This window comes from Kogia breviceps, chromosome 8 (genome assembly GCF_026419965.1).
Source record: "Kogia breviceps isolate mKogBre1 chromosome 8, mKogBre1 haplotype 1, whole genome shotgun sequence".
In the NCBI taxonomy this organism is placed as follows: domain Eukaryota; kingdom Metazoa; phylum Chordata; class Mammalia; order Artiodactyla; family Physeteridae; genus Kogia; species Kogia breviceps.
In genome coordinates, this window is record NC_081317.1 from 116,355,317 (window position 1) to 116,376,254 (window position 20,938).

A 20,938-nucleotide genomic window follows, 5' to 3' on the forward strand; every position below is an offset into this window, starting at 1 on the left:
ATGAGCAATAGTAAGTACAAGGCTGGCACCCGGCACAAAGCCAAGCAGTGACACCAAGACAGGCTAGCAGGCACTGTATTCTGTAACACCACGTCACCACCAGGGAACAAAGGCCCGTTTCCCTTCCAAATGTCCTTCATAAAACAGTGAAAGTTATTCGCTTTACAAAATCGCAACTCTTGAGTATACGTCCTTTTAACGGGAAGAATACACAAAGCCTTTTTTTGTGTATACCGTGGAACAATGGTTCCTTCCTGAGGAAAAGCAAAAATTAAATTTTGGAAAACTTGTATTCACCAGTGTGAGCCTGACAGCTTCCCAGCACTTAAAGGCTTCCGATGGGATTGTGGGATTGGTGGCAACAAAATGCGACTTGTTGGTTTTCTGTAATAAAATGTGTGAACATTAGCAAGATCTGCATAAATCTGCATTATGGGCTGAACCGTAACCGTGTCCCACCAACCGCGTATGATAAAAGCCCTCGCCTCCAGCACCTCAGAATGTGACCAGACTTGGAGGTAAGGCCTTTAAAAAGGTAACTGAGGCTCAGTAAAGTCACTGGAGCAAGGCCTAATCCAGTAGGGCTAGTACCCTCAAGGAAGAAGCGATTAGGACACACATATACGCAGACCACGTGAGGACACAGGAAGAAGACTGCCATTTGCAAGCGAGGGAGAGAGGCCTCAGAAGAAACAAACAATCCTGCCAAAACCTCCATCTTGGACCTTCAGCCTCCAGAACTGTGAGGAAATTAATTTCTGTCGTTTAAGCCACCCAGTCTGTGGTACTTTGCTACCGCAACCCTAGCAAACTGATAAATCAGTGCCTCAGTTTCCAAATGATGAATGCATATTATAAAAGCATGCATGGGTAACAGATCCACTCAAAAGCACAAGATAGGCCAGTGGATTTTAATGTAATGCAACGCAGAAAGTTCATTAGTATGGGTTCACTTACCACGCTGCAATTCACCTTTAAGAAACTACCCTCTGTCGAGTTTGTGTGTAGTATCAAAGAAGCATATCCACAATGATCTGCCAAGGCTATGAAATTATTTCTTCTTTAACTATGTATTTGTATAAGGCCAAACTTTCTTACATATTTCTCATAGGTTTCAACTGAACAACACGTTACACAAGGTTGAATGAAGAAGCAGATCTAAGAATCTAGATGTTTCCTATTAAGCCAGACGTTAGAGATAGTTACAAAAACATGAAATGTCGCTCTTCTCACTCAATTTATTTTTACTTTGGAAAACAGCTATTTTTTCATAAAAAGTGTTCTTAATGTTATAATATAACTAGCTATTGTTATTTTTAAGTGAATTAATAAAGGATTGAAATTTAATTTTTAATATGGTTAATATGGATAGCTCTAACCTACATTTAAAAAAAAAAAGCTTGTTAGGGTCCTCAATAATCTTTTAAGAATAGAAAGGGATCTTGAGAACAAAAGGTCTGAGAACTATCGCCTTAAAAGGTATACTTAAATATTAGTCAAAGCCAGGCATGTTGTGGATACTTTTTTTTTTAAATGTCTGTGGTAGCTACTCCCTTTAAAATCTATCATAGCTGCAATCATCATGACCTTGCCACGCGGAACATAAGTTTTGGACCTTCTGTTAATTATTTACCTATGACTTCCTGTAAGGCACAAAATTACTGTCAAAACAAAGACCTCCCAACCCTGCCCACTTTTCATTAAGAGGCCTTCTAGTGGCTTCTATTCAGTCTTAGGGTGTGTTAGGCTTTTCAACTTCTTAAGGAAAATGAGCTGAATATAAGTAAGTAGCTCTGTTATAATTCCGAAATATAATTCTAAAATCACTGCTATCTAATATATATCAAACCTTCGGCAAAAAAAATCACAATAATAATATGCTTTGATGACTTTTGAAACTTCATACTGTCCATCTATTCCAAGATACTCTAAAACACATCTGTGGATCCTGCCAGATCATCATAAATAATCAATGCCTGTACCATATAATACAGTACCCTTGTGGAATAGGTCTTGTGATTCAAGTCCGCAATACTGACGGATGTTATCACAAAAGCCCTGTGAAAATAACTGCTGTTTACTCCAAGCATAGTCTTGAAAATCAGTCTACTACAGAGATAGGAACCACTTCATAATGTTACTCAAAAATGGATTATCTTAATATTAGTAATAGGGCTTCTGCTGAGAAACTGATTGGGTTTTTCTCTCATAAACACTGTGAATCACTTAACTGAACAGGTTCCCTCGTTTCACCTGCTGCTACAAAGCTTGGAGCCAAATGCCTAGTCTCCCCTCAGAGAGTAAACAGTATATCGCTAATAAGTTTCCATTGGCCTCATTCAGCTCTACATTGTATGTCATTTCAACCCGTTTTCCCTTTGCTTCAGCCTTCTCAAATACTGACATTAATTACCGAATTTTGCGTATCTTTATACGCTGCTTTAAGTCTTTTCTTTCAAATGAAGTAAAGCGTTAGTATATTACTCACTGTAAATACGTTAGGACTTTTACCTAACAAGATATAAGATACTGGTTAATATGAATCCACTTCTAAGCAACAGCTCAGTTTCCTGGGGCTGATGCCATGCTTCTGTGTCTGCAGGACAAAGGACTGGACCCTGGGCTGTGAGGTTTGGCCAAATCCTAAGAGGTATCCTGTAGATGGTCAGCCAGCTTCTGGCATGGTCCCTCTGCGTCCACGTCTCCAGGTCTTTCCTGCTGAAGTTTCTAGTAAACACAGTTCTGACAAACACACCACCCAGAGGGTATGTGACAAACAAATTCACAACATTTTGAATACAGCTAAATCTGACAGATATTCAAATGAAAATGCTGGAATCTCTCGTAACAGCTCAGAAGGTAAGTTAAGTTGGAGCAGAGGTGGAAGGGTCACAAGACCTAGAACAGAACAATCCGCCTCTCAGCCCGCGCAGCTGTACGCGGTTTCTGAGTCCTGAGGCTCAGGATGCGATACGTACGTGAAACAGAATATAACCACCTATGGGATGCCTCTGCGTTCTATTCCCAGTGATTATATGTCCCAAGGTCTCGGAAAAAAACGTAACGTCTGACATTTGAATTTAGTGTTTCCAAAGTCTGTTTAAGGTTCTCTATAGACAGGAAACGGAAGCAATCAGGAGTGAGCCCTCTGGAAGCTACCGTTCCTTGCCCACTTCCTCTCTCGGTTTGTGACACTACCATTTACGCACAACCTAGAAAGCTGGGAGTGACTCCCTGAGACAGCAAGGAAGTCATACGAGTCACAATTCACACGGGACGAAGAGGGATGTAAGAATCTAAATGTTAAACTCATCACCATCATTAACACAAATTAATCGTTACTTTGCTGAACAGTGGCCGACTCTAGCTCTCACCCCGTCAGTCCGTTTTCTTAGTCCCAGTGAGAGCCATGCATTTAAGGGGAACACTGCAGTTGTACAGAGGAACGCTCGTGCGTCTCATCTTCAACGAAGCGAGAACCTTATGGTTCTCTGTAACGAATACAACTCTGACAACAAAATCTTGGCACTCTCTTCCCGCTACGTGTAATGACAAATTTTGCATTTTCCAAAGAATCTGAATTTTAGACTAAAGTGACTCACTCAATATACTTCATATAAACACATATCAAGTCTAATTTTTCAGCTCTTCATTCGTTTAGATTTTCGATACTACTAATTAGTCATCATTATTAAGGATAACCTCTATTTTTTAGTCACAGTGCGTTCTGGATTATTTAGGATTCACTCTGAGCAGACAAGGCTGATTTCATTTTTGAGATCTGGGTCCATTTCTTTGCTTTCAAAACAAGGGCTAGCTATGTAACAAATAAGTAACTCAATTATCGACTGGAGTCAGGGGAGTCCAAAGTGGTTTATCTCTACAACCTAAATCCTAATCCAGAGTCGTATTTTAGTTTTAGAGCTGTATCTCTTTTTAATACTACCAGAAATGTTCCTGACAGCTCACTTGAATGCTAAATTAAAAGGAAATTGTTCAAGTTGGGGGAACAAAGTGTAATACACCGAAAGGGGAAGGAACACAGAAGAAAAGAGTACCACTGCTCTTTACAAAGGAAAAAACTCAGGCAAAGTGACTTGCAAGGGTTACAGAGTGAGTAACTGGCAGAGCCAAGACGTAAGTTCAGGTCTACAACTTGAAAGCCAATGAACGTAAGATTTCTACTCAACACATACGTCAAACACTACCAGTTCTTTCCAGTGATTAATTATTCTTTGGTATTCTAGAGAGATATTGAGTCATAAAAGAATACTTAAGACTCAACTGCTTGTCCACTGTCTACTTCCATGCTCCATACACAGAGCAGACACAGAGATGAGCTCTCTTCTTGGGCACCTGCCTTGGCCCGGGCAGGGAGGTCTCGCCGAGGCCCGCACTTCTTCTACCGCAGGACTGTCCTCTCCCAGCTACTGTAAACAGAACCACTTCGGCTCTGCTGAAAGAAAGGATATCACCAGCCTACCAAGGACATTTGCTGTCTCACAACCTAACACCTTTTCCTACCGCTGGGCCTTCATGCATTATCTCCCTTTCCAGAACACTCCGCAATTCTCAACAGGTATGGAAATAATATCCTCTCTTCGAGATGTCGAACTTATAATCTGTACTACCCAATTTGACACTTAGATAGCTGTCGTCAACTGCTGTTCCACAGCTTGTACCTTCAACTAGGCTAACTCAGAGGACAGACTCCATACGGGAAACATTAATGGTTGCTTACCCTATGGTCATTCCAACTTCTCCCTTGTTAACAGGACCTTAATTTTGTTTGGTTGGTAATGTGCCTAACTGCAAGGAACAAATCATGATTGTTCTAACCAGTCAATAAGCCTCCTAGTCAGTTATCAGTCTAGGTGTGGTCATGTAACCCACTTCTGGCCAGTGATGCCAGAGTGTGTTCTGTGTTCTAGAAAATTGTCCTCCCTGATAAAGAAAAAAGAAAAGAACAAAAAAAGACCCTTTCTTCCCCCCTTGCCCCTTCCTTCCTACGTGACACTGTGTCCCTGTGGAAAACCATGAGTGAAGACATCACCAACACTGGAAGGCAGTGTGGAAAGATGGAAAGAGCTAGGTCCTCCTGTGTCCCTTTCTACTGCCCTGCATTACTTCTCTGTTTCACATACAGGGCCAAGGAGCAGAAACACAGAAAACACAGAAAAGTGGGTATGCTGTTAAATTTCACCTGATGTTTCAAATTATGAATACATGTGTTTAGCTGGTTTATAACTTGTAATTAAGATCAGGAAAAACTCCATCGATGATGAGGCGAGCCAATGATTAATAACAGCAAAATACTGCTGCTGCTGTTTTTAAAGCAAAGGACATTTAACAAAAGAGCCGGAGAAGATATCAGGCAGTGAGAACCTGAAGTGCTAACGTTGCGAGCAGAAGTGAAACAGGTAAACCCGACAGCCTTGGTCACTGTTTGCCCTGAGTCATTTCCTGGTTCAGAGCAGCACCGTATGACCGAGAGGCCAGGCTGGGAGCTTTCGGCAGCTTCACAGGGCCACGGAGGCAAAACCACCAAGGCAAGTGAACGGGCCGATATCCTGGAGAAAAGAGACAGAACAGTTCATGCCATCATGCTTTTCCCTAAAAATATCTACAGTTCCTAAACTTCACGAGCAAGTGGCTGAGAAACCAAGCACACAGCAGTGGTTAAGAGACTAAAATGATAAGCAGAGCTGTCAGCAGTTTCAAAACGCCAGGGAGACAGAAACTGAATTTCAGGGCCCAAAAAGGAGAAAGAGTCTTCGTAAACACACTCTAGCAGGCTTTCTACTAAAATCCTCAAGGGGCTGTGCCCTAAAAATAAAGTCACAGCCCAAAACAGACTAACCCTCAGAAAGTCTGAAACCAGGCTGCAAATTCTCTCTATCTTTGATGGGATCATTGTAATTGGATCCTAGACTACCTGTCTGCCAAAAACAACTAAATACACTATGGTGAAGATATCATCCAGAGCATCTATAATTATTTGTATACAATATCCAGCATTCCGTAAAAAAATTACAAAGCCCATCCACAGTCAGGGCCAAAACACTGAAAACCAAGAGGAAAAAGAGGCAAAAGATACAGACCCACAGGTGATCCATACATTAGAAGACTCAGACACAGACTTTAAACAAGTGATTAATATGGAAAAACAGACACACAGAATTTCTCCCAGAATACAGAAGTCTACTTAAAAATAATCAAATGGAGGGACTTCCTTGCTGGTCCAGCGTCAAAGAATCCGCCTTCCAATGCAGGGGACGCAGGTTCAGTCCCTGGTGAGGGAGCTAAGATCCCACATGCCATGGGGCAACTAAGCCCACGTGCCACAACTACTGAGCTTGCATGCCTCAACAAGAGAGCCTGTGTGCCGCAAACCACAGAACCCACGAACCCTGGAGCTTGCGCACCACAGCTAGAGAGAAGCCCATGAGCCACAACAAAGAGCCTGCACCACAACGAAAGATCCTGCGTGCCTCAACGAAGACCCCGCGTGCCGCAACTAAGACCCGATGCGGCCAAAAAAATTTAAAAAAAGATAATCAAATGGAAATTTTATGACTGATAAATAAGTGAAATTCAAAACTTGATAGAAAACAATGAGATAGCACTACACACCTGTTGCAACAAATCCAGAACAATGACAACACCAAACGCTGACAAGGATGTGGAGCACTGGAACGCTCGTTCATTGCCAGTGGGGATGCAAAATGGTGCAGCCACTTTGGAAGACAGTTCGGCAGTTTCTCATAAAACTAAACATAGTATTTGATCCAGCTATCGTGTTCCTTGGTATTTACCCTAATGAGTTGAAATATCCAAATGACAAAAGGAAAATACAGAAAGGAGCATAAGAGACACAAGGATCTCAGTGAAAAGATGTAACACATGTGATTGGAGTCCTAAAAGCGGGGGCGGGGGGGTGGGGGGGAGCAGGGGAGATGGTAGAAACAGTATTTGAGGACACACCAGTCAAAATTATCCAAAGATGAAATTAAAATAAAAAAAAAACAAGTCACAATTGAGGAGTTCTAGTAACCCCAGCCAGAATAAACGCAAAGAAAACCACAGTTAGGCACACTATGGTTAAGCTTCTGAAAAACCAAAAACAAAGAAAAAAGCCTTAAAAGAAGCCAGAGAAGGGGAAAATACAACTGATAGCTGACTTTTCAGCAGAAGGCAAATGACACCAAAATTACATCATTAAAGTGTTCAAAGAAGATAACTGTAGATCTGGAATACAGCTGCAAAAATATCCTTCAAAAACAAAGGTGAAACAAAGGCTTGTAACTGAGTGAATTTATTGCCAGTAGATTATAATTAAAAGAAATACTAACGAGAGTTCTTCAGGCAGAAAGATAACTATCCCAGACAGAAACATGAAAATGCAGGATAGAATGAAGAGCAATGGAAAAAGTAAAGCCACAAAATCTAAATAGGCATTGACATAAGATGACAATAATAATGTCTCATGAAGTTTAAAATATATAAAGAATTAAAAGAGAGGATAACAATGGCACAAAAAGCAGGAGGGGGGATAAGAGGTAAAGTATCGTAAGGCCCTTACATTTCCCATGAAGTGGTAAAAGTACTAATTTATAGTAGAACTAATGAGTGCATGTTATAATCTCTAGAGTAACTCACCAAACAAAATATAAGAGAATGCATAACTAACAGGGTACTGGCGGGAAGAGAAAGAAAGCAAGGAAAAAACCCAGCTGTGACAAATAGAACATAAATATAGTAGATTTGAACTTAAATATATCAGTGGTTACATTAAATGTAAATGGACTACATTTACATAAAACCAATGTGAAAAACAAAACTCATATATATGCTGGGTTTTGGTACAAAGATAGCCAAATATTTCAATGTAACCGAGTAAAAAGTCAAGAAACAGACCTACAGAAATACATCCACTTGATAGATGACAAAGACGTCAGTGCAGTACACTGGAGAATGGAAGGTTTTTTCAATATATGGACCAACTAGTCATCCATATGGGAAAAAAATGAATCTGAACACTTAACTCACATCACATATAAAAATTAATTGCAGGTAGATTATAAATCTAAATGTGAAAGACATGAAAAATAAAACTTCTAGGAGAAAACGAGAGAGTATCTTCTTGACCTTGAGGTATGGGAAGCTATCTTAAACAGAACACAAAAAGCATAAAAAATAAAGGAAAAGATTAACTGGTTTTCATTAAAATTGACTACACCTTCATCAAAAGATTCCATTAAGAGTGAAAAGGCATACCACAGAGCAAGAGAAGACGTTTTGCAATACATAAACCTAACAAAGGACTCAATCAGAATGCATAAAGAACTCATAAAATAGGCAAAAAGATTGAACAGGCACTTCTAAAGAGGCTATCTAAAAAGCCAATCAACATACCAAAGGCATTTAAACTCACAGGTCATTAGGTACATGTAAATTAAAACCAAAATATGAGATTACTGCACCCACAATTAGAACAGCTAAAATTTTAAAAATTGATAACATCAAGTATTGGTGAAGGTGTGAAGCAACGAAAACTCACACACTGCTGACAGAATGTACAGGTTACAACCACTTTGGAACTATCTTTAATGGTATCTAGTAGCACTGAGACCCACACACCCTGTCATCTAAGATGCCATTCTGAGGTATAAATCCTACAGAATTGTGTACATGATATGCACTAAAATATATGTATATGAAAATTCTCAGCACCATTATTATTAATAGCCAAAATCTAAAAAAATATATTTTAATTAAAAACCTAAATACCCTTTAACAATATATGATGGGTATTGCAGCATATTTACACAATGGCATACTACATGGCAATGAAAATAAATTTAACTACTGCTATATAAACAAAACAGACAAGTCAAGACATAAGTAAATGACACCAGACCCAAAAGGGTATATACAGTACAAATCCACTTATGTAAAGTTTAAATACCTGCCAAAGTGTTCTGTGGTGATAGAAATCAAAATAATAGTTACCTTTGGAGCTGGAAGGGGGAACAAGGGACTATTCTGGGGGAACCGGTCATTTTTTATTTCTTGATTGAGGTATGTATGAGTGTGTTCACTGTGTAGAAATTCATTACTTTCCACGCTTGTGATGTGATGATGGTTGTGATGGTTCATTTTATGTGTCAACTTGACTGGACTTCAGGATGCCCAGAGAGCTGGCAGAACGTCATTTCTGGGTGTGCCCGTGAGGGTCTTTCCAGAAGAGATAAGCATTTGAATCGGTAGACTAAAAACTCTGCTCTCTGCTTGATTCAGGATATCTTTCTTCTGTCCTGGGGCATCAGCAACTCCTGGGTCTGGGCCTTCGCACTCAGACTGGGGTTACGCCACTGGCTGCCCTGGTTCTCAGCCCTTTGGGTCTGGACCGGAACTACACCACCAGCTCTCCCAGGCCCCCAATTTGCAGATGGCAGACGGTGGGACTTAGCCTTCACAATCACATGAGCCAATCTTTCATAATAAATCTCTCTCTACATGCCTCTCTCTATATATATATATCCCATGAGTTCTGTTCTTCTGACAGCTCCAATTACAGCTGTATACCTCTCTGTACTATGTATACTAAAATTTTAAAGTTTACCCATATACAAGGCTTTCTTTTGGGGTAAAGAAAACTAGACACAAATGGTAGTTGCCTAACACTGTAAAGGTACTAAATGCCACTGAATTGTACACTCTTAAAATGGTTAAGTTTATGTTACATGAAATACCACACCTAAAAGGAAAAGTAACCCCAAAACTTAACCTCAGTAAAACAATGTATATATTTATTAGCAGACATTCATGACTATAAATATTAAGAGTTGTAATGCCAAACTTACCGACTGCTGTGTCACCATCTAATAAGTTGTCATCTTCAGAAGTCTGAAAGTCCATAATCACACCTGCTCCGTCTAAAAGCTCCTCATCACTACTTGCACTTGTTATACTGTTGTAGCTGTTTCTATAGTAGCCTCTATGAAACAGCTGTTCAGACTCCATTGAGCTGTCTGGTTATCTGAAAAAACAAAGGGGGAGAAACGGCCTTAACATTTTCCCAACATATAATAAAAAGCATCTGCTTTAATAAGTCGAAGGAAACTTCTGATCTCTGTATTAAAAATATATATATATACTAACTTCATTCACTGTAACAATAGCTAACTCTATTGTGTTAAGTCTTTGGGGATCATTTAATAATTCTATTCTCACCAAGAAGCTGAAAAAAGGAATGAAAAATGTCTTCAGGTAGTGGTATAAAACAATCTCCAAGATCAATTGTTAAGTTAAAAGACAAAGTACAGGGCTTCCCTGGTGGCGCAGTGGTTGAGAATCTGCCTGCCGATGCAGGGGACACGGGTTCGACCCCTGGTCTGGGAAGATCCCACGTGCCGTGGAGCAACTAGGCCCGTGAGCCACAACTACTGAGCCTGCGCGTCTGGAGCCTGTGCTCCGCAACGAGAGGCCGCGACAGTGAGAGGCCCGCGCACCGCGATGAAGAGTGGCCCCCGCTCGCTGCAAATAGAGAAAGCCCGCGCACAGAAACGAAGACCCAACACAGCCAAAAACAAATAAATTAATTAATTAAAATAAAAAATTTTTTAAAAAGACAAAGTACAGAGAAGGGTTTATAGTACACTACAATATATGTGGAGGGTCCCCGTGAAAAAGGGGGGCTGTGGTAGAGGATGAAATACAGTACACGACTGGTTGTGTATGTCCAGACCATCTCTGGAGGGAGTTCCAAGAAAGCTGCCCACAGGGAAAAGGAACAGTGGCTGAAGTACCAGGTCTGAGAGGGAAACTATATGTCCCTTATGAATATCTTACCAGATGCAAATACTAATTTTAAAATACTGTCATTTAAACATTTTTAAAATTTCATTCTCCTTTCATCATTTTAAGATTTATTTATTTAATTTACTTTTGGCTGCGTTGGGTCTTAGTTGCCGTATGCAGGCTTTCTCTAGTTGCGGTGAGAGGGGGCTACTCTTCGTTGCGGTGCGCGGGCTTCTCATTGCGGTGGCTTCTCTTGTTGCAGAGCACGTGCTCTAGGCGCCCGGGCTTCAGTAGTTGTGGCACGCAGGCTCTAGAGCGCAGGCTCCGTAGTTGTGGTGCACGGGCTTAGTTGCTTCGTGGCATGTGGGATCTTCCCGGACCAGGGCTCGAACCCGTGTCCCCTGCATCGGCAGGCAGATTCTTAACCACTGTGCCACCAGGGAAGTCCCCATTTTAAAATTTAAACCTTCAGAGCCCATGGTCAAATATCAGCCATGAAAAGTATGATAATAGGTCACGATTTCTACTTTTTCCCATCAGATAACAAGTAAGCACACGTTTCACTGTTCTAACTCCATACTTTAAAAACAATGTAACTCCTAAATAGTTTGATGTTTTAAATGCATCTACCTGCTTGCTCGACATACAAATGACAGCTAAACATTAGTGAGCTAGACACCAGCAACAGGCTTGAGAGGTTCGTGTGCGGGACTTGAAAGGTGAAGCCGTAGGAGCGGTCCACCCAGTAAGCCTGGTAAGGCAAGACTTCTTAGCTTTGTCACGATGAGTACACACAGAAAGTAAAGGATGGATGCAGTTACGTGCACTCCAATTCGAGTGCTGAATTCTAGCACTGAAGATTTGAAGGGTTTTAAGACAATCTCTTGTCCTCGGTAAATGTTCCTTCGGCACACGGAAAAACAACCTCAAAGAGCTGCAAAGATTAAAATTATTTGCAAAGCTTTTACACTTTTTAGAAAAATAAAATACTGATAACTACTTTTAAAAGGTCCACTATATAAATTCCCTAACTTAAAGACCACCTGAGAGAAGGTGAAGCTTGAGAGCTCTGGTCTCGGCATCTGGCACAGTGACTGGAACGTAATATACGGATAATAGTGGTCAAAATGCCAGACTGTTCTCGCAATCAACCAGGTGAAAAAAGAGAAATGAATTCAGTCTTCAATAAATAAATCCTCTCTACAACAGTGTTAATCTGGTCTTGGGAGAATAACCAAAACCTAGCACCTAAGTTACAAAGAAAACATGAAGTATTTACCACTTTGCAATTTTATTAATGTTTTATGATTACCTCTACCAAAGACAGCCTATTATACTGAGACTTGTTAGAATATACTAATGAAAACAAGAGTTTTATCTTAAGGTAAATGTTAAAATAGAATAGTATGAAAATAACTGTTTATGCTAAGAACTCTGCAGTATCCATAGGGGTGATCAAATTCAATATTGTGGCTCTTGAGTAAATAACTAAAAGGCTTTTAAAAGAAAATAAGGATTAACAGTTCAAGAGTCATTTTAATTTTGATGTAGCAAAGCACATATGCTAAGATTTTGCAAAGGACACAGACATTCTATTCTTCACTTCTTTACATGACGGTCACACTAGAAGTGCTTAATACATGTGATAACATACATCAATAAACGTTAATTCGCTAGAGGCTATAGAGCACTGAGAAATCACTCTAAAATAAAACTGTCTGTGTCCTAGGCCCTCAATCAGCAAGTTCCAACATAGCTCCTACATTTTATCCCTGAAAGTCCTCAAAAACCACTAGTGATAACTGCTAACTTAACCCTTTCAAAACGTTTAAAAACTTCATTTCACGAACACCTCTGAGACATCTAGACTCCACACCTTTCCTTATAACAAGAGCAACCAACTCTGTTCCAAAGGTTTATTAAACTCAGGCCTGCATGGGTTCCTATTTCTATAAATCCAATAACTTAAAAAAAACTATTCTTATTAACCCAGAAACCTGTAGAGCTGAACTGTCTGATCAGCAGCCACTAGTCCTGAAACACGGCTCTAAGGAGAAATACCTACTGGACTTGTAGGGCTTCATGACAAAAAAGAATGTCAAATATTTCATTAAAAATTTCGTATTGGGCTTCCCTGGTGGCGCAGTGGTCGAGAATCCGCCTGCCGATGCAGGGGACACGGGTTCGTGCCCCGGTCCGGGAAGATCCCACATACCGCGGAGCGGCTGGGCCCGTGAGCCATGGCCGCTGAGCCTGTGCATCCGGAGCCTGTGCTCTGCCACGGGAGAGGCCACAACAGTGAGAGGCCCGCGTACCACAAAAAAAAAAAAAAAAAAAAAAAATTTTGTATTGATTCCATGCTGAAAAAACACTTTAGATATACTGGGTTTAATAAAATATATGATTAAAATTAATCTCACCATTTCCTTTTTACCTTTTTAATGTGTATACTAAGAAATTGAAAATTTCATAGGTATCTTGAATTTGCAGCACAAATATTTTTATTGCACAGCACTGCTATAAAATAGTCAAGATTCTACGGTAGCATAAAAGAAATACACAGAAGGAATCTGGACACCAGTGTTAAATCACTCTAGGTTTCAAACTCGATTCCCAGGCTTGACTACAAAAGCCTACTGAAACCATAATACAGCAGCTGAAATTTGGCATATAAAAAATGAAAGCAATACTACAAAGTCATTTTTTTCCTTTTAAATTGTCAAAAATATATTTAAAGCCATTACAAAACATTATAAAAGACACAGAGGCTTGCCAATATATTCTTGCAGAGCTAGGAAGAGTAGAGCTAGCCTGTGAAAATCTCTAGGGAGAAGGCCTGGTGCACTGCAGCAAGTTCCCAAGTGCTCTACGTACAGTCACCCTGACCTCTGTCATCTGATCACACCGCAGCCAGCATGGTCTTTTCTAAAAGCAGGTCTGATGGGTCATCTCTGCGCATGCCATGGATTTAGGTCTTAATCACCGTTCACCATGCTTAGGAGACAAAACTCCTCCACACAGCGCACGAAGCCCACGCGGCCCGGGCTCCGCTGCCTCTCCTGGGGCGCACAGCTCCCTCTCAGCCCCACCAGGCTGGCCCCAGATCCTGCCCTAGGCTTAGCTGCTCCCTGAGCCTGGAACAGACCCTCACCTCCTCATCTAGGTAATGCTCCAAGGCATTCTTCAGCTCTCACCTCAAGCATCCCTTTATTCAGTTAACAAACTCTCAAGCAGGGACTTCCCTGGTGGTGCAGTGGTTAAGAATCTGCCTGCCAATGCAGGGGACACGGGTCCATGCCTTGGTCCAGGAAGATCCCACATGCCACAGAGCAACTAAGCCTGTGCGCCACAGCTACTGAGCCTGTGCTCTAGAGCCCGCGAGCCACAACTACTGAAGTCCGCGTGCCTAGAGTCCGCGCTCCGCAACGACAGAAGCCACCGCAACGAGAAGCCCGCGCACCGCAACCAAGAGCAGCCCCCGCTCGCCACAACTAGAGAAAGCCCGTGCACAGCAACAAAGACCCAATGCAGCCAAAAATTAAAATTAATTAATTAATTTTAAAAAAACCTCTCAAGCAGAGTTTACTATGTGTCAGGCACCATCCTAAGCACGTTACAAGTTAACCCATTTAAGACTGGTACTAAATACGACCAAAACCCTAAATCTTAGGTGCTGTTATCATGCTCATTTAACAGATGAGGAAACTGAGTCACAAAGAGTTTCAGTAACTGGCCCAAAGTCATGCAGCTGTAAGGAAAGCCTTCCTCACCTACCTCCTACCCGGGCCAGACTTCCCTGATCAGGTCGAATTCTCACTGTGAGTTCTCACACCTCTCCCTGACAGCACTTAGCCCAGGCGTAACGTCACCCCGATTCACGTGGGAAGTCCTCCCCTCCGGAGGGTGGCATGAGGCCTGGCTGCGCCCATCTGTACTCAACTCTGCAATGCTTAGCACAGCACCACGTACCTACGAGGGGTTCACTTTTTTAAATTAAATTTTTTTATTTCGCGATATTGTGATTTCTCACGTGGTTGTCAATAATACAGAGAGCTCCTATGTACCCTTTACTCAGTTTCTTCCAATGGAAACTGCTTGCACAATCATGATATTGACACTGACTGACACAGAACCTTCCACCACAAGGACCCCTCGTGCTGCCCTTTACAGCCTCACCCACTTTCTTCCAGTGCCCCGCCCCTTCCTTAACCCCTGGCAACCCATAATCTGCTTTCTATTTCTAAAACTCCTCCACTTCAGCAAGGCTGTATAAATGGAATCCTACAGTCGACAACTTCAGGGATCAGCTCTCTGCACTCGGCGTGACTTTTTGGAGAGCCATCCAGGGGTTGTGTGTGTCAACAGTTCTTCCCTCTTGGTTGCTAAACAGTGCTCCGTGATATGGACACACCACATATGTTTGTTTAACCATTTACCCGTGGAAGAATTCTCTGGCTCTTTTCTGGGGTTGGGCTGTTATAAACAAAGCCACTATAAATATCCACGTACAGATTTTTTGTGAACTTAAGGATTCATTTATCTGGGATAAAAGCCAAGGAGTGCAACAGCTGGGCCATATGCTAACTGCATGGCTGGCTTTTAAAGAAACTGCCAATTTAACATCCCAATTTTACAGCCCTACCAACGGTGTATGGGTGAGCCTGTTTCTCCACATCCTCACCAGCACTTGGTGGTGTCGGGTTTTTCCTTTTCTTTTTTATTTTTTTTTTTCTTAGCCATTCTGACAGGTGTGTAGTGGTATCTCACTGTTCTTTTCATTTGTATTTCCCTAACTGCTAATGACGTTGAACATATTTTTATGTGCTTACTTGTTACCTGCACGTCCTCCTCAGTGGAATGACTGTTCATATCTTTTGCCGATCTTCTAACTGGATTGTTTTACTCTCGAGTTTCATGTTGTAGAATATATATTCTAAATACTAGTCCTTTGTCAGGTACGTCGCTTGCAAATATTTTCTCCCACTCTATAGCTTGGTTTTCTTCCTTTTGATAGGGTCTATTTTGATGAAGTAATTTTGATGAAGTTCAACGCGTCAGTATTTCCCTTAAGGAGCGGGCTTTTGGCGTCAACTCTAGGAAATTTACCTACCAAAGATTTCCTCCTAAATTTTTTCCTAAAATTTTTATAGTCTTACATGTTACATTTAAGTCTGTGGTCCATGTTGAGTGAACCTCTGTATAAGTTGTAAGACACAGGTTGCAGTTTGTTTTTGTTTCCGGAGGTGTGGATACCCAACTGCTCCAATGCCATTTGCCAAAAATGTTATCTTCCTTCCACTGAATTGTTTGGGGGTCTCTGTCAAAAATTAGTGGGGCGTATCTGTGTGAGTCTATTTCAGACTTCTCTGTTCTCTTTCGCTGATCTGTGTGTCTATACCTACAGCAGTAAGGACAGTATTGACTACTGGAGCTCTTGAAATTGGATAGATTGATTTCTCACACTTGGTTCTCAGATTTCAAAATTGTTTTGGTTATTCTAGTCCCTTTTCCTTTCCACATAAATTTTAGAATAGTCTGGTCTGTATCTAGCAGAACCTTGCTGCGTCAATTAAATCTATAGTATGAATGAATAACAAACGCCTGACACGTCTGTACCTGGATGTTGCATGGGAACCCGAATTCCACAAGACCTAAGCCACATACGTATTCGCCCCAAACGCGCTCGTCCCGCCCCTCTCCCTGTATCTCAGTTACAGGGTCACCATCTACCTAGCAGCCAAAGTCAGTTTCGAGAGTCACTGATTAATGCACTTAACAACCACCTGCTGAGCCCCCGGCATGTGCTGGGGTGGTGAGTAAGAAAAGGTCCCTATTCCCAAGGCAGTGAAGGTGCAAGACGGAGAGACAATGACATGTGGTGTGAGAAGCGCCGCAGGAGAAGTAAGCACAAGGCGCACGATGGCGCTGAGGAAGAACAAGCCGCTGCCGGGAAAGTCTGCAAACACTGAAAGAGGACATGAGGCCTGAAGGGTCAGGGTGCGGTAACCAGGCCAACTATGAGATGCCAAGTCAATAAAGGAAAAAGAAAAAAGTACGTGCAAAAACACAGCAGCATAATAAAACCTGCTCGGGTAGCTTATGCAAGAGGTAGGGGCTGGAGAGTAGCCGGGGAGGTGGACAGATGCCAGAGAAAGGCAGGCGCTCCTAGGTCCTGCTGAGGAACTTACTCGTGATAACACGTGGGAAACCATTAAGAGGTTTAAAAGAGAAATCACCTGATCAGATACAAACGTTAACAAGCCAACAGCAGCAGCAGCAGCGCGGAAGGCAGAGGAAAAGGGCAAGAGTGATCCGGGGAGGACTCCAGGAGACCTTGAAGAGCCCTGGACACAGAACAGTGAGGTCATCACCAAACTGAGTCATGGCCACATGAAGGAGTAGGAAGGGCTACAAGGGACATTTAAGAGACCATGGTAGCTAACAAAACGCGAGGAGCGGTGAAGGAGAAATTGAAGGTATCTGCTCGCTTTCTGACTTGATTGATTCAAAGCAGTGGAAGAAACAAAGTGCCGTCTCCAGCAGCTTGTAGGACTCAGAACCAGAGCGTTCTTTCCAACAGCAGGATTACACGCCCAGGCTTTAGTCCTATTCCAGGCCAGACTACAGTGAGGGGTTGGCGACCCTGAGTGCACCGGTCTAGCCCCCGAACTGCAGACACTGAGCAGCTCAGCACCACAACCAGGGGGCGGGGAGCAGAGAGAGGGAGACCCGGAACCCAGAGCCTGAGGGAGGTACGCCGCTTCTTCACAGCTTCCAACAAGGCTTCGCCCTCTCATCAAGGGGACTGGGTAGGCCTGAGGGCCATGGCTAAGTTTCTAAGGCGTGTCAGTCAGCTATCTGACAGAACAGCAGGCACAATCAACCCCAGAGAAAGAAGAAAAGAAAATCCCAAATGTCAGCAGCCAGAGAGATGAACAAAAGTCTCAAGAGCAGGGTGTCCCTGGTGGCGCAGTGGTTGAGAGTCCGCCTGCCAATGCAGGGGACACGGGTTCCAGCCCTGGTCCGGAAAGATCCCACATGCCGCGGAGCAACTAAGCCCATGAGCCACAACTACTGAGCCTGTGCTCTAGAACCCGTGGGACACAACTACTGAGCCTGCATGTCACAACTACTTAAGCCCGAGTGCCTAGAGCCCATGCTCCGTAACAAGAGAAGCCACCACAATGAGAAGCCCGCGTGCTGTAATGAAGACCCAACACAGCCAAAAATTTAAAAACAAACAAACAAACAAAAAGTCTCAACAGCAATGACTGCAAGGACGTGGAACTCTCACTGATCTAGCCACTTGGAAGTAAGGAGCTTTCTCATGTAAATACTTCAAGAACTAGATGTGCGAAAGACTTGTCAAAGACTAAAACGTGACGATGAATTTCAACACGATCACTTACACATTTACTAAAGTTTGTAAAATGGCTACTCGGGTACCAGAAACTGTAAAAAATACAGATAACATTTTTATTAATGGCATCATATTTGTATAGGCCTTACAGCTTTCAATAAACTTCAGCATACATTACATAATATGCTGTCCGCAAAAGGGATATGGTAATTTTTTCCTATAAATTACTATGTATCCGTATAATGACAGGCAACGCAAGACAGATGTCACAGAAGACACTAAAACTGTTAGAAGAGCTCGGGGGGAAAAGATCGCATCCACCTGTAACTGACGATGAGAAGACTTGTTTGGAAGAGACACCCTTGAACTGGACCTTAAAAGGTAAGTGAGAGGATTCTCCGGCGGTCCAGTGGTCAGGGCTCTTGCTTTCACTGCCAGGGGTCCAGGTTCAAACTCTGGGAGGGGAGTTAAGATCCTGCAAGGCACGTGGTGCGGCCAAAAATCAGGTTAAGTGGAATTTTATGGGGCAGAGGTGAGAGAAGAGGTTAGTTCATTTGAAGCAACACTGAAGCATTGGCGTGAACCAAGCCATGGAGCCTAGAAGGTGACAAAGGCATTTGGAGATGAGTGAGTCTGTGCAGAGAACACAAGTCCAAGGTTTCGTGGTCAGATTTTAGGTAATAAAACATACCCTGTCTAGAATTGTAATGGCTAACAGCATAAGAAAGGTTCTTGAGAAAACCTGTAGTAAACATTAACTTCATAAACAAAATTTATTAAAAGTTTCTCAAATTTATTTTACCAGGGAATGACCACTTTACCCATTATAACATCATGAAACTTAGATCAGAACATCACCATATTAAAAAAGAATTTACCCTAATACAAACTGTCAGTACTTACAAGAGATGACAGTAATGAAACTGATTTCTCCCCAAAGTAATATTTCTTGATATTTTATCCTACTGTCCATTAAGTTAGCTGCATGTCCAAATCGCTGCACCTTAGATATTTCTCTTCAAAAAAGTATTAAATGGATAACCTGCTAAAGAAAGTGGCTTTCTATTCTGAAGAAAATTTCCCAGATTCATAAATATTTTTAGATCCAGTCAAAAGATAACTGCTAGATGATTTTAAAAGGAAAAACACACACAAACATAAAAGTCAGACTATAACAAGTAAAAAGGTAAACAATCCAACAAAAAGATGCTGTGGAAGACTTAGACTTTGAAAACTAAATAATTTCCATGACTTTACAAGACAAACTGTTCAACTACTTCCCATGAGGAAAAGAAATGTATTCACCTGATGAGGTTCCAATCAAAGTTGCAGATCAAATCTCTCTATATTTCAGCAATGCAAATGGGCAGTTTCCCCAAGTGGGTTCATCTTTCATTCCATACTTAACCTTACACTTAACCGAAGAACACTGATCTTTAAGAATCAAACTGTATCACAGCTACAATGTTTATATACACATGTGAAAGAGCATAATTTTAAAACACAAGAAAAGAGTTGATTAGAGTAGTGGCATGAGGATTAAATAAAAAGATTTTCCAGAGTTTCTGTAATTTTACATTATTTTTATAACTGAAGAATCAATGGACCTGTGGTGCCATCTCTCTCACCCCATCTTTTCTTCCAGCATTTTGTTGAGTTTTGCTCGCAATGAAGTGCAGCCACTGCGAGCAAGAGCTCTGAAATCACAGAGCCAGGCTTCAGTCTCAGTTCTGACACTGACTGAGACCTTGGGCAAATTAATTAAATCCTCTATGCCTCAGTTTCCACAGCTCTATAACGGGAAAAATGAAAGTACCTATTTCAAGGGGTTGGCGTGAGAATTGAGATAATCCACAAAACCACTTAGGAAAGATCCTGAACCACAGAATTCACTCAATAAATATTAACACTTATCATATTTTAGACCCCTGCTGAAAAGTTTGACTAGAGGGCTTCCCTGGTGGCGCAGTGGTTGAGAGTCCGCCTGCCGATGCAGGGGACGCGGGTTCGTGCCCAGGTCCGGGAGGATCCCACGTGCCGCGGAGCGGCTGGGCCCGTGAGCCGTGGCCGCTGGGCCTGCGCGTCCGGAGCCTGTGCTCCGCAGCGGGAGAGGCCGCGGCAGTGAGAGGCCCGCGTACCACAAAAAAAAAAAAAAAAAAAGTTTGACTAGAAACGAAGATGAAAGTTCTACAAAGCAGTGATAGTGGCCAAACCTCACAGGATACTGCTTTGATATCTCACCCACCAGAGATCAAATCTGGCTTCCTGAGCCATCTGAAAATTATTACCAACATGTCACAACAGGAAATGGAAAGCCTATCACCAACATGACCTGGAAAACAGTCAATTCACTAACATAAAATCCTAACCTCAGCAAATCCTTCCCCTAAACTGTATACATCCCAAACCGGGTTAAATATGGGCATTCCTAATGAGCTATGTATGATTGAAAACACATGCTAAAACACAAGTTCCAACTAAAGCTGTAGGTACTATACGTTCATATTGAGCTCTTAAAATAATGTGACCTGTTTTGCAAACAAAGATTCAGTCTTTCTAGAGTGTGGGGAGTTAGGTGTGGGAGAGCTGCAATTTGCCCTGGGTTCTCCCAACAGTGTCCGTTCCCATTAACCAGAGGTCATAAAAGCTGGCTTAACCTGAGTAAATAACTGCAGGACACACACCTGCTTTTTAAGCCACAGTCTGTAACAAGAAAATCAGCAACAGCACCTTTTAACATGAAATCAACAACCTATACACGAGCATTTTAACTTC

General features: G+C 42.0%; 1 protein-coding gene across 3 annotated transcripts in view; it reads right to left on the minus strand.

The window, feature by feature from the left end:
• The window catches only part of CLCN3 (chloride voltage-gated channel 3), an 84,524-nt gene that overhangs the window by 62,337 nt on the left and 1,249 nt on the right, over positions 1 to 20,938 (minus strand). For all 3 annotated transcript variants that reach the window (XM_059071527.2, XM_059071532.2, XM_059071528.2), the window contains exon 2: positions 9,867 to 10,042. In XM_059071527.2, coding sequence (XP_058927510.1) covers positions 9,867 to 10,026 — 160 coding nt within the window. In that variant the 5' untranslated portion in view covers positions 10,027 to 10,042. The remainder of the gene's footprint in view (positions 1 to 9,866; positions 10,043 to 20,938) is intronic.